Consider the following 15,254-nt stretch of genomic DNA (forward strand, 5'->3'; position numbering starts at 1 on the left):
TCTCAAAGCATGGGTTGAAAGATTTAACCCGGACAAGGAAGATCTTAGTTATGCTCCAGTCTGGGTCAGGCTATATTCGCTACCATGGGAATATTGGGAAGAAAGCTCACTACAAGAAATCAGAAATACACTGGGCGAGTTCGTCAAGGTGGCTGAGGATACAAAGCTCTGCAGATACACTTCATATGCCCGCATCTGCGTCTATATGGATCTCAAAGAAGCTCTCCCAGATACGATAAGTCTCCTGCATGAAGATGTTGAATGGATCCAACTGATAGGTTATGAACATGTTCTGTTTAGGTGTAGGAAATGCCATAATCTTGGGCACCTTTTCAGAGATTGTCCCTTAAACAAGAAAATGCCCACTAGCACAAATGCAGATAACCAGGAACCTCATGGTTTTACAAAATTTATCAATCGTCGAAGAGGTAATAAAAAACCCACTACCAATGGTAAAATAGATCAGGCCAACAAAGCTAAATCCTCAAAACCTAATAGCTTTGAGATCCTCTCCAATCTGGATACGCAAGACCCAGCTCAAGAAATGCAAAAGGTCAAAGACTTGATCAAAGAATTACCAGCGGGTCCTTCGCAACAACCAAAGGATTCTCAATCCAACAAAATGCTCAACATCTCTGAATCTGACCCGCAGGCAGGGGTTTCTCAAGAAATGGAAATGGATACCCCAGAATCAAGCTCCAAGACACTGAAGGAGACAGAGGAAATATTACCAGAGACCCAGATGATGGAAGAAGATCTTGAGAAGATTGATATAGGAGAACTGGACATTCTTAGTCTGGAAATAGCATGCAAGACCGACAACTTTGACAAAATACCAGACAGGCAAGTGGACAAACTGGTAGAGGTCTTAAAGAAAGTGCACAAGAAACATTCTCTAGGGGTTCAAATTGGTAGCCCATGGGATGGCAAGTTCATCACAAAAGACAGTAAGAAAAGGGGAAGAAAAACAACCTTAGAAAGGACCATCAAGATAGGAGAACTGCTAGTGGAGTCAGGCCAATATGCGAAGCTAACCAAGTACTTTAACATCCACCCTAATCCTTCTCAATGAAGTTGATATCCTGGAATATAAGAGGGATGAAAATCCCTAGGAAAGGAAGACTCTTAAAAAACATGCTTATGCAGGAAAAACCCAATATTCTTTTTGTGCAAGAAACCAAATGCAGCATGTCAATTTTGGAAAAGATAGCGGCAAAAGTTTGGCCCGAAGGTCAAGTCACAGGAGTTGATGCTCAAGGGGCCTCTGTGGGCTTAGAAATTCTTTGGGATGCAAAAGTAATACAGCTTAGTAACATACATGCAAACAAGAATTTTATTTAGGCAATCTTCCATTTAATTGGAACCAACACTCATGGTCATCTCACTAATGTTTACTTCCCACAAGATACAAATTCGAAAGCAGAGATTCTGGAACACCTCTCTACACTCAACTCTAACAGATACCACCCTCTTTGGATAGCAGAAGGAGACTTCAACATGATTGCAAGAATGGAGGAAAAGCAGGGCGGCAGAGATAATGGAATCAGAGATGGACACTTACTCAAAGATTTCATCCAGTCAAACTGGCTAATAGATCTCCCTTCAAATAATGGTCTATTCACTTGGACCAACAAAAGAGAAGGAGCACAGCATATAGCCTCAAGGTTAGACCGTTTCTTAGTCTCGGATAATGCGCCTTACCTGGGAGGAGATCTTATAGCCTCCATACTGCCAATATCAGGGTCAGATCACTGGCCTATTGCACTCCAATGGCATCGGCCAGGTAATAATACTAAACGCCCTTTTCGTTTTGAGACTTTCTGGCTAACTCATCTAGACTTTAATGAATTTGTTAGAGAAACCTGGCTCAAATTCAATCCCACAGGGGGATCCAAAATGGCCATCTTCAAAAAAAAATTGAAATTCCTCAAAAGAGAAATCAAACATTGGAATCATACCACCTTTGGCAACATTTTCAAAGTTCAGGATGTTCTCAATCAGGAAATGAAGCTAACTCAGCAAAAGATCATTAAGGAAGGACGATCTGAGGAACTAGCAAAACAGGAACAAGATATTGAAGATCAACTTCTCAACAGAGCTCAACAGGAGGAGCTTCTATGGCGACAGAAATCATGAATTAGATGGCTTAAGGATGGCGAAAAGAACACAAACTTCTTTCACAAAATTAGGGTGCAACGCAGAATGCACAATCTCATCTCCCATATTCAAAACGATCAAGGAGAAAGAATTGAGACGCATGAAGGCATTGAAGAGAATTTTCTCAGCTACTACAAGAAGGTCCGCCAAGAACCCAGTACTGACAGACTTCCAGCAATAGAGAAAATACTTCAGCAGATACCCAAATTGATCACCGAAGAGCATAATCTCCTTCTCCTCCAACCAATCCAGTTGCACGAAGTAGACAGCGCTGTCAAGCAATTAAAAGTAGGAAAGGCACCAGGCCCTGATGGATTTACCTCAGATTTCTTTCACCATTTCTGGGATCTCATTCAAATAGAAGTATGGCAACTGGTTGAAGAATCTCAAGCATTAAGATGGATGTACCCTGGGCTGAATGCGACATTTATTTCTCTTATCCCCAAAACAGAGGAAGTCAATACGCCTGATAAGTATTGACCGATAGCTCTTTGCAACATCATATATAAAATTGTTTCAAAAGTTATTGCTACTCGGATGAAACCTCTGCTCCGTATTATTATCTCGCCAGACCAATCCGGTTATGTGGAAGGCCGTCAGATCACGGATGGAATTATTCTCACCCATGAAATAATTCACTCTCTGAAGCAAACTAAAAAGCCAGGTATGTTGTTAAAAATAGATCTATCCAAAGCTTTTGACAGTATCAGTTGGTAGTATATTCAAAAAATTCTTAATGCTTTTGGCTTCGATCCTTCATGGACCAGATGGATCCTCAGCCTTCTAACTTATTCTTTCTTCTCTGTACTCATGAATGGCATCCCCTCTGATACTTTCCGTCCTTCTAGAGGAATTAGGCAAGCGGATCCACTTTCACCGTTCCTTTTTGTTATAATTGCCGAAGGATTGGGCCGCAATATTAAGTCTGCTATTGTCTCCCGCTGTCTTAGAGGTCTCTCTTTCAATAATTCCCCCTCCTTCTCCCATCAGCAATTTGTGGACGACAATATGCTTTTTGGGCACCAATCAGTCCAAGAAGCTCGCCTTTTCAAAGATATCCTTTCTACTTTCTTGGATGCTTCTGGAGCCCTTATCAATCGAGATAAATCCCAATTTTTCTTCTTTAACACTCCTGTGTCTACTCAAAGATCGATTGCCCGTATTTTAGGATTCACTATAGCCAGCCTCCCTTCCAAATATCTAGGCGGTCCCATGATAGCCTCAGCCCTCAAGCACTCCTCATGGAGAGACCTTTTAGAAAAACTCGAATCCAAACTCTTCTTATGGACTCACAAATCTCTGAATATGGCCAGTAGAGTTGTTCTCATCAAAGCTATTCTCCAATCCATGCCTCTTTACCTCCTCTACCTTTTGGCGGCGCCTAAATGGGTTCTCAAGGCTATAAAGAATGTACAGCGCAACTTTCTATGGGGCAACTCGGGCCATAACAGAAAATGGGCTCTTGTTAAATGGGAAAAAGTTTGTCTTCCTAAAAGAGCCGGGGGTATTGGGATAAGAGATCCTGAGCACAGCAACAAAGTAATGGGTGCCAAATTATGGTGGCGATGGTTAGCTCATCCAAATACTCCCTGGGCCTCTCTATGGACGGCAAAATATGCAAGCAACAACCCTATTGAAGACAAAATCCGTATGTCGGAACTCAGCACTGGATCTACAATTTGGAATTCAGCCATCCAACACAGGGACCTTATACAACAACACAGCTTCTGGGAAATCAAAAGTGGAGACTCAGCAATATTTTGGGACGACTCTTGGCAGCAACTCCCAAAGATCAAGGATATTTTGCATGATCTCCCTCTACCAATGCAAAGAACCCATCCCCCAGTAACAGTCAATCAATGTTGGAGTTCATAAACCAGCCAAAAATACAGGAAATGGAAAGAGACCGATCAAATCATAAGGGAGGAAGGATACGAGATAACCTAACAATCTCTCTCTGATGAACTAAAAAAGAGGCAAATTCCCATAGCAGCAGGAGCGCATATACTAAGATGGGGATATGAAGAAAGAGGAACATTCACCACCAGGGAGGCTTATAATATCATTACTAAAGACAAGATCATAAAAGATAATTTATGGGACCAGATTTGGAGCTCATCAATTTGGCCAAAGGTATCCACCTTCTTATGGCTCCTTTCTCATAACAGAATTCTCACATGGGATAACCTCTGGAAAAGAAATTTCCCAGGCCCGTCTATTTGCCCAAATTGCAAACAAGAAGAAGAAACAGCTACTCATCTATTGCAAACATGCCACTTGGGTAGGAAATTATGGGAAAAAAACATCCTTCGTTGCCAAAAAGAAAGCCGGGTACAAGGAGATCTCAAAGCAACACTACGCAACTGGAAGCAATCACCTTATCATAGCAGGCTTCTCAACTCGCTTTGGCAGCTCATTCCGGGTCTCCTAATGTGGAATATCTGGAAGGAGAGGAACAGGAGAGTCTTCAAAAACCAAACCCAGACACTTGAGCAGATATGGACTATATTGCATAAAAACATCAAGGAATCTCTTTCCATCCAAGACTGGTCATCAGAAGACTTCCCAACGGATCACAAAGAAAAATCAATATGGGATAACTGGCAAATCACTCTAAACCACAAGCCTAATTCTCAAAACAAACATCTCAGCAGGCAAAAAAAGTTAACAAAATGGTCCCCTCCACCTCGCAATATGTATCAGCTCAACTTTGATGGGGCCTCCAAAGGCAACCTCGGACAAACAGGTTATGGTGGGGTATTCAGGGATCACTTAGGTACCCCACATCTAATCTACTTAGGCTCCAAAGGATGGGATACCAACAATTCGGCGGAATTGGAAGGACTCTGGCAAGGACTCACTCTGGCTCAGGAACACAGATTCTTTCCCCTTATAATAGAAGGTGACTCTCAAATCATTATCAATATGGCCACAAAACTTCTACAAGGAGCTCCAATCCACAAGATAAGTAACAGTTGGAGAATGGCGCAAAGACTGGAACTAATAAGACACTGGTTTTCTCAATACCAGGCAACTTCCTTCAAGCACACAGTAAGAGAAGGAAACAAACTTGCGGACTTTTTAGCCAATATTGGAGCATAACTGGAGATGGATACCTATTCAGGCTCTAGACTCAGCATAGCTACTGAGGAACAACTCACTGAACTAAAAAATTTAGTCGAGAAAGACCAGCCTCATCATTAGGCAGTTTACTCGGATGCGGGTGCTCCTCGTACGCTTGCCTAGTATGCATAGTGCCCTCACACTCGTTCGCATTTATGAATGCAGATCACACAGCAGAAGTTAGATTTTGGGTTCTTGAGCGATGTGAAAATGATTCAGTCCAGCATTAATGGTTGTCAGTTGAGCGCAGGGGCATTTACGTCTCTTAGTTGGCCAGCCATGAGGACTTATGGCCTTAAAGCGACCCAGATCCTTCCCTGCCTTGGGCATTTCCTGTCTCTGAGCGCTGTTAAGTCTGTTCGCAGGTTTCATTCCCATGGTGTCTTCAGTTCGTGTCTCCCCTTCCTCAATACTCACTTGTTCGGCTCTCCCAGTCGTTGGCTAGTGATTGAAATGCCTCGGCACAGAGGAATATCGTGCAGAGGGGGTTCTTCGGCTTCCAGAGGTCGAATCCCGCCCTCCCCTTCTCAGAATGTAATTCCCATCACTTCTGCTTGTCCGTCTTCACCCCCCCCAATCCAACCCGCCAGATCCCGAACACCTCCTTTCATTCCTCCCGTTTCACCTTTTGTAGTCGACTGAACAAGCCTGTGGTAACTACCACTGTTACCATTCTGATGGCGGAAGAGGAAGAACAACAAGATGACCCGGCTATCTCCTCATCTACTCAATCTCTGGAGGAGAGTCTGGCTCAGGGAGAATTGGAAGGAGCGGCGCTCATTGCCAAAAACATGCAGGAGGACTCCCCTGCGGCCGAGGATACCACCCGTCAAAGGATTTTAACTGTGGAAGACGCTCTGGTTTGTGGTTCTGTACAGCATGATTGTGGAGTTCTTCATCTAGTAACTCCTACTGAGGGCAGAGTAGAAGGCATTGAAGAAGCAGGCTTTGTAACCTGGGTCACCTCACCAAGCAAGCCTGCTGAGCAGGACACTTACCCTTAGGCCCCGCATGATTAACTGCCTCCTTCAAGCAGTCCGATTTATTTGACTCCAAGGTTTAAGTTTTGACTTCAGAACCTCTGTTACTGTCTCTTTTTATAATCTGGTTATGCTGCAAGTTTCTGTTGGTTCATATCCCGACCTTATCAGGTTTTTTGGAATTCTTGTGGCTGTCACCACTTTTTTGGAAAGCGTGTTGTGCACATTTTTTCCGCATAATCCTGCTGATATACTCGTTCTCTTAAGTGCAATTTTGTCTTGCAAGGAGAGGTTAACTAGAAGCAGCTCTTATCATTACAGTAGAGGGATCTTCTATCCATGTACAGCTGCTCCTTTCTGGGTTCTGTTTTGTTCCCAATTTGGCAAAAAATCTCTAGATACTGATGTCGAGGGCTGGTTTACACCCCCTCTGAGGTTGCGACCTCACTGTAAATACCTCTTTTTTTCTTATTAATAGAAATAGTCTTTATTCAGGAAAAAAAAAAAAAAAAAAAATTATTTATCTATTATACTAAATATATGTTTAAGCTTAATAAAAAAATATCTAACCATGGAATTATTTATTGTCGATTGGCAATGAAAATCACGAAGAGTTGTCCCAAAAAGAATAAGCACACTTTCATTTTCAATTATTTGTAATATGACATTTATAAAGTAGATCAGAAGAGTAGTGGACCTAAGAAGCTTATATTAGACAAGTAGCTAGCTATATTGATGAATAGCTACAATAAATCTTATGTCTTGATTGTTGTATAATAAGTGATGAAGTGAACCACTAAATGGTTCTCATTACAAATTCTTATGTTTCTTTAAAGAAGTTAAAACAATTATGTGAATTAGAATTAGAGCTAGTGTTTAACTTAGAGTTAAAAGATGGTGACCCATGGTCTTGGTTTTTAATATCAAAATTGTCATGTATGAAATAATAGGAAATTGGGTTGAAGATATATCTTCCACTTATAGCCTTCATTAAGGTGCTCTACCCACCTTAACCGAATGTTTATTGGTGTATTGGTATATATAATTAATACGTCTCACTTTTTATATCAATGATTAACCATCTTAATATATTAATGTTTCACAAAATTCAATGATAAGTCTATACATATTCATCATAACATAAAAATAAAATAAAGATGATTATTTGTGATTATTAATTATTTTAAAATAAATAAATAATTAATAATCATGAAATTTCGTAAGAAGGTACAGAAAGAGGACGGACTGTAGTTTTCGTAAGAAGGTACAGAAAGAGGACGGACTGTAGTTTTCTTTTATATATTTTTCAGAGTCAAAGGTTGAAACAGTGACACGTGGCACTTCATACAAGTTCGCTCTACTGAACTAGTCTATAATCAGGTCACTGCGGGAGATTGTGCATAACTCTTTCTTGGAGAATCCAATTTGGATCAGACTAGTGCCATTGGAAAGAGGACATAGAAGGCTACTACAGGTCACAATTTCAGAACTAGATGATTCGAAATTACAGAGATACATCAGATTCAATATCAGGCTTCTACAAAGTAAAAAAAAGGTGTGTATTTTTTTTTTAATTTTTGCATAAGCTTGGTTTGAAGGAATTCAAAGGGCATAGTAAAGCATTATTATCGGTAACTGATGCCCCGAGAAAAGAAAATGCAAACACCTAGTAAGGAACCTGAAAGCTCTAGCATGACTCATGAAGAAGAGGAAGAAATGCTACATGATATATCAAAATTACAAGAACAAGTGCAACAAATGTCACGCTCACAAAAGCTAACAGATGCTAAGATAAATGGCGTGGAATCTAAGATAAAGGGCATGGAAGCTCAGGTGAATGGCCAGGACACTAAAATTGATGGCATGGATGATAAGATGGAAGAATTGAAGATAAATATGAATAAGTTGCTACAAGAAATGGTCACTAAGGGTGAAAGAGTACTAAAGGAAACTCATGATGAGAACAAAAGAAATGTTAATCATGATTCCATAGACTCTAATGTTGGATCGAAGACTCACCATGTTCCAAAAATCGATATGAGGAAGTTTGATGGCAAGGATCCCGCCACATGGATATTACAGATGGAGCAATTCTTCGATCTCAATAATGTGCAAAACACACAAAAGGTACGTATGGCAACTTTATATTTGGAACCAAATCAGTTTGTATGGTATCAATGGCTTTGTTCTCGTAAACAATTTATCACTTGGGCAATTTTTACGGAAGAATTGATAGCACATTATGAGGATACAAAAAGCAACACTTTTTTTAGCCAATTGATAAGTCTCAAACAAAAGGGTTCAATAATGGAGCACATTGAGGAGTTCCAAAAATTGAACATAAGGGTAAAAGATATTCCAGAGGAGCATAGGATTGATGTGTTCATAGGGTCTTTAAAGGATAATATCCAACATGATGTGCGCCTTTGGGAACCTGATTCATTAGAGAAGGCATTCAGGTTAGCAAGAAAAATGGAAAGCAAAATTATGGCAACTAGGAAGCATACCATTCACAACTATAAAGACGGAAGTGTTGTTGCCCATAGTCTTCCACAACCTACAAGGTTGACACCACAACAATTGGAAGAAAAAAGAGCAAAAGGGCTTTGTTACAATTGTGATAGCAAATACACAAAGGGTCATAAGTGTGCTGAGAAGAAATTATTCTACATAGATTGTGAAGAGGAAGAAGAAAAGGAGCAAGAAAGGTCAAAAGAAGAGGATATATTCCAGGAACAAAGCCTAGATGAAGAACAAATAAATCCGACCATATCTTGTAATGCATTGGCGGGAATTACCACTCCTCAAACCATCAAGATAGAAGGACAAATCAAGAAGAAAAAGGTAATAGTGTTGATTGATTCAGGAAGCACCCACAATTTTATTCATTGTAGGGTAGCAAAAGAATTGAATTGCTTCCTATATCCAGCACCAGAGTGTCAAGTGATGATTGCAAATGGAGGAACAATAAATTGTTCTGGAAAGTGCCATAATATCAAGCTATCCATGGGAGAATATGTATTGACTAGCCCAATGCTTTCCATTCCAATGGGAGGTGCTGATGTTGTACTAGGAGTCCAATGGCTACAATCCTTGGGTACAATAGCTTTTAATTTTCAAGAACTTTTCATGAAATTTTCTGTGGAAGGAAAGGAAGTTGAATTAAGGGGTATTGCAGGGAAACCAGGAAAGATAATCAGCTCTAATGGCATGACAAAGCTTCTAAAAAAGGAGCAAAGAGGTGTAATTGCACAATTATGTTCGCTAGATGTTTCCACATTGGAATCATCTATTTCTCCAGATCTCCAAAAAGTCCTGGACAATCATTCCAAGGTATTTGAGACTCCCAAAGGTCTCCCACCTATGCGTGATCATGATCATGCTATTCATCTGATTCCAGGAAGTGTTCCTCCAAACATCAGGCCGTACAGATATCCCTATGTCCAAAAAAGTGAAATTGAACGTATGGTTGCAGAAATGCTAGAGGCTGGTATAATTCAACCGAGTCAAAGTTCTTTCTCAGCTCCAGTAGTATTGGTGCACAAGAAGGATGGATCATGGCGCATGTGTCCAGATTATAGGGAGCTCAACAAGCTCACTATTAAAGATAAGTTCCCCATTCCTGTCATTGATGAATTACTGGATGAATTGCATGGATCAATTTACTTCACCAAGTTGGATCTTCGTTCGGGATATCATCAAATCAGAATGAAGATTGAAGACATTCCGAAAACGGCATTTAGAACTCATGAGGGTCATTATGAATTTTTGGTCATGCCTTTTGGCCTTACCAATGCACCTTCAACATTTCAAGGTTTGATGAATTCAATTTTCAAACCATTCCTTAGAAAATTTGTGTTAGTATTTTTTGATGATATACTAATCTACAGCAAGTCTTGGAAGGATCATGTTGAACATGTTGACAAGGTGCTACAACTATTGGAGGAGAAACAATTATATGCAAAAAGATCCAAATGTTTCTTTGGAGTCCAGGAGGTGGAATATTTGGGTCATATTGTATCTCATGAAGGAGTTAAGGTAGACCCTAGCAAAATTAAAGCCATTAAGGAATGGAAAATCCCCACATCCATAAAGCATCTGCGAGGATTTCTTGGGTTGACAGGGTATTATCGCAAGTTTGTTAAGAATTATGGGAGAATAGCAGCACCTCTAACAACATTATTGAAGAAAGATTCATTTTCATGGACTCCGGAAGCAACAAAGGCCTTTAAACATCTTAAAGAGGCAATGTGCCAAGCACCGGTCTTAGCTACACCGGACTTCACAAAAACCTTTATTGTGGAATGTGATGCTTCAGGAAATGGAATTGGTGCTGTTCTAATGCAAGATGAAAGACCCATTGCTTTTGAAAGTCGTCCAATCAAGGGAAAGTTTTTAAGCAAAGCTATTTATGAGAAGGAAATGTTGGCAATACTCCATGCACTTAAGAAATGGCGACCCTACCTAATGGGAAGACACTTCAAGGTAAAAACGGATCATGATAGCCTTAAATACTTTTTAGAACAAAGATTATCCTCTGAAGAGCAACAAAAGTGGGTCACAAAGATGTTGGGTTATGACTTTGAAATCATCTACAAAAAAGGGAAGCAAAATGTGGTGGCAGATGCACTCTCAAGAAAGGATGAGGATGTGGAAGCATTGTTGTGTGCCATTTCTATTATCCAACCAGATTGGATAAACGAAGCAAAGGAGGAATGGAAGAATGACGAAGAAGTGTGGGCACTTATTCGAAAGCTACAACAAGATTCCAGTACTTCTGATACATTTAGCTGGAAAAATGATTCGTTATGGTACAAAGATCGCTTATACCTCTGTAAGAATTCCCAGCTAAAACAAAAGATTCTTATGGAATTGCACACTTCTCCCTTAGGAGGGCACTCAGGATTTTTAAAAACTTACCACAGGGTTAAGAAGGAATTTTTTTGGGATGGCCTTAAATCAGATATTCAAAAGTTTGTGGCGGAATGTTTGGTTTGCCAACAAAATAAAGTTGAAACAATTAAGACACCGGGTCTATTACAACCTTTATCCATTCCAAGCCAACGTTGGGAGGAGGTTTCAATGGATTTTATCACAGGTTTACCCAAGTCTGAGGGAAAGAGTGTCATCATGGTGGTAGTTGACAGACTTACCAAGTATGCACACTTTTGTGCATTATCACATCCATTTAAAGCCAGTACAGTTTCTACTGCATTTATGGAAACAGTTCAAAAGCTACATGGAAACCCAAAGATTATTGTAAGTGACAGAGATCCCATTTTCACTGGAAATTTTTGGACAGAATTATTTTCTTGTCTTGGTACTCAGTTAGCTCATAGCTCATCTTATCATCCTCAATCTGATGGGCAAACTGAGATAGTAAACAAATGTTTGGAAGGATATCTTCGTTGCTTTGTATCTGATAAACAGACACAATGGGTCAAATGGTTGCCTCTGGCTGAATGGTGGTATAACACTTCCTTCCATACAGCAACAAAAATGACCCCATTTATGGCACTTTATGGGTATCAACCACCATCCATCACATCATATTTAAGAGAAAATTCTAAGGTTCAGGCAGTGGAACATCACATCGAACATCAACAACAAGTCCTCCAACTCTTAAAGGATAACCTCGTGTTGGCACAAAATAGAATGAAACAACAGGCAGATCAACATCGCAGTGAAAGAAGTTTTGATGTAGGTGATTGGGTATTCCTACGGCTACAACCATATAAGCAAATGTCCCTAAAGCAAGCTAAGAAGGATAATAAATTATCACCAAAGTATTATGGTCCGTACAAGGTGTTGGAAAAGATTGGTACTATGGCATACAAATTGGAGCTTCCTGCAGCTTCTCGATTGCACCCAGTTTTCCATGTTTCATGTTTAAAGAAGGTTATAGGCGACAAGCTCCCAGTTCAAACAATATTGCCAGAACTTGACGAGGAAGGAAAAATTATATTGGAACCGGAAGCAGTCACAGAAACAAGAACTCGACAGCTACGAAATCGATCAATTTCAGAGTATCTTATCAAGTGGAAGAACTTATCCGCTGAAGATTCCACATGGGAGGATGAGAATTTTATGCAGAAGTATCCAGAACTGCTCAAGCGTTGAGGACAACACTTTTTTGAAGGAGAGGGGCATGTTGGGTCCCTATAATACTAGTGATTACCCCATTACTATTGTAGTTATACCCCTTATTTATATTGTTGTGCCCCTATTACCCCCATATTGTTATTTCTGTGCCCCATAGAATCCCTCTATTGTTATTTTTGTGGCTTTATATTATTATTGTTAGGTCGGCTGGATTATATTGTGACTCCTTAGACTCCTATATATAGAAAGGAGGTTTTGTCATTTGTATCATCCAAGAATTGTTCATTTATGTAATGTAAAGGAGGTTGCCCCCTCGAAGAGGCTGAATTCTAAGGCGTTGATCTCTCTTTTCTATCTTTTCTTGAGTTGGTTTCATAACAAATAGATGATGTTATCGAAACAGTCCCTGGGTGGATTCCACGTAGTGGTTGAGAACTAGTTGGGACAGATGGTATACCACTGAACATTGTTGGAGTACAGGCAGGAAGTTCTGCTGCTGCTGTATTAGAGGACATAGTCCTAGATGTCGATGGTTGTTCAGACATATTGAGTCTATCGAAAAGATTTCCTAGAGATTCGACAGGAACTTGCGATGAAGGCTGATCAAAAGAACTAACTTCTATGGTAGAAGAATATCGGTGGATCCCAGTTCCAAAATGCAATGGGGTATTGGATGGAAGATCCTCCACAATTTCTTCTATAGCAATCAATCCAGGTGGAAGAGGTAGACCGTTAGGTCCATCAAATTTTTCTGGAGCCAAAGAAAGTGTAGCTTCTACAATAACAGATATTAGAGGGGTGACACCTTCTAAATTCTGGAATTCAACTTCCAGATGTTCAGGTAAGTGAACTTTAGTTTCTTGATCAGTCCTAGGTGGAGCTGCTTCACGAATAGAGGCATCTACCATTACACTAGGATCAGTTCTGATGTCCTCTTGTAACTACAGAACTTCTTCTATAAAGGCAGATGTTCTAGAGGTAATTGGAGTAACTGTAGTCTCTGAAGATGTTGAAATGCGAGTTTCAAATAAATCAGGTGAACTGGACTCAGTTAAACGATAACACTTTGCCCGGGATGGTTTCGTTTCTAGGGTCAAAGACGGTTGACTCTCTAGTCTCCGTGAACAACAGGTTTTTGATTGAATTTCTTCCACGATTTCGGATTACTTGATCAACTCAAAAATTAAAGGGGGAAAATTTAATTATGATTTAAATGAATTTTAAGACACTTTGATGCAACTTGCTTTTTCAATTTTTAAGAGTCGAGAAAAAGCTAAAGGTGACTCTAGTCACCTTCGATTTTTAATGAGCCTGAAGTGACAAGTGCTCAGATGGACCTTTTCTTTTAAGGAGTCGAAAAGGAATGAAAGTGACTACTCTGGAAGTCTAGACAGAGGGTTTACCAAATCGATTGTAAAACTGCAAAATACACCCTGGTGATACATGATAGAGAAATTACCAAGGACTTATGTACAGCAGTCAATCTTACCTAATGCTGTGTTCAGTGCATTACGATCAATAGGGTGGTAGACACGGCTTCCTAAGGATAAAGGATATCAGCCTATTGTGGTCTCCCAATATATACGACGGTACAGGGAGCACAAGTTCGTACTGGCACTTGTCATATCAAAGAGGAGGAATCACCGAACCTTCAATGAAAACGATAGTTACTAGGTTTTACGACGTCGGAACACGTCTCTAGCCTATACTTTTAGATGTGTTATGTTAGATTCCAAAGCATTTTTATGTTCATTGAGGTTTATTTTAGAGTTGATCTTGCTTAGAAGTTTGTCTTTCAAGGTTCACCGCGTGATGTCAATGTGAAATTCCTAAATATGCAATCTGAAATGATAAACAGTCCTTTATGTTCTTTTAACAATGAAAATCCTAGCTGCAAAGGAAAGAAGATAATGATTTTTTCTTTTAGCAGAGAGCATAGAGCACACACTATGTGCACTTTTCTAAATCAAATTTTCTAAGCAGTCAAAATGCAGATGCACATGCATGTATTTGTTTTCCGCTTTCTTAATGTGTGAATGACAAAAAGAATGCTAATTACAGATCTGAACTATTTTCTTTCAAAGCCATAGTACTAACAATTTTTCTTTTCAAAACGAAAGGAAGACTAAGACGACACTTTTCGATTTCGAATTTAAAACTATTTTTGACACTTGAAATACTAATAATTTCAAAATCAAGTATAATGACAAAAGTACAATCAACTATCTAGAAGAGGAAGACTTTACGACACTCTTATTTTGATTCAGAATGACAATTACGACACTTGCATCCAAAACGACAGTTCGATTAAACTACTTTCGACAAAGGAGGATTGCAAATGATCTACAAATACACAAAAAACATTTACAATTCCTAACTGATGGAGGCTGAAATAATGTGAAGGAAGGTGGTTATAGCAAGAAGGTACTGATCATGAACAACAAAACTACTGAATAAAGTTTAAAAGAAAGAGAAAAAACCAAATTTCAGAAAAGAAAACACAGTTTACTCAATCATCACACATGCAACATAGGGAAACAGGGATGCAGCTTACCTACAACACACGAGAGGTGCGATGTATCTAGGTTGCATAGTTACAGACACTGTGATGGGCCAAGGAGCGAAACTGAGCTTGGTTTTTGCTCAAAACTTTCAGCTAAGTTCAAAGATTTAGGCTGAGTAATGATGGACAGTAAACACAAAGCATAAGGGTAGGATCTGATGAGGCTCTCAGCTACCACAAGGGCACTTAGGATGCTTTGTAAGTCAGATGTTCAGTTCATAAACCAACTCAGAGATTGAGTGAAGTAGCATTTATCTACTTCACAATTGCATAGCAAAGGCGTTTCGAAGGCTAGCTGGCTAACTTCAGGTTCTATCTGCAGTTTATAA

General features: G+C 39.7%; 1 protein-coding gene across 1 annotated transcript; it reads left to right on the top strand.

The window, feature by feature from the left end:
- The first annotated feature begins 1,509 nt into the window (after window positions 1-1,509).
- On the top strand, window positions 1,510-2,136 carry LOC149267207 (uncharacterized). Its single transcript, XM_089410492.1, has one exon. The coding sequence runs from the start codon at window positions 1,510-1,512 to the stop codon at window positions 2,134-2,136; it is 627 nt and encodes a 208-aa protein (XP_089266618.1).
- The last annotated feature ends 13,118 nt before the right edge of the window (window positions 2,137-15,254 follow it).

The sequence above is a fragment of the Pinus tabuliformis genome, chromosome 6 (genome assembly GCF_031772625.1).
Source record: "Pinus tabuliformis cultivar Carrire ecotype Pingquan chromosome 6, CPIR1, whole genome shotgun sequence".
Taxonomy (NCBI): domain Eukaryota; kingdom Viridiplantae; phylum Streptophyta; class Pinopsida; order Pinales; family Pinaceae; genus Pinus; species Pinus tabuliformis.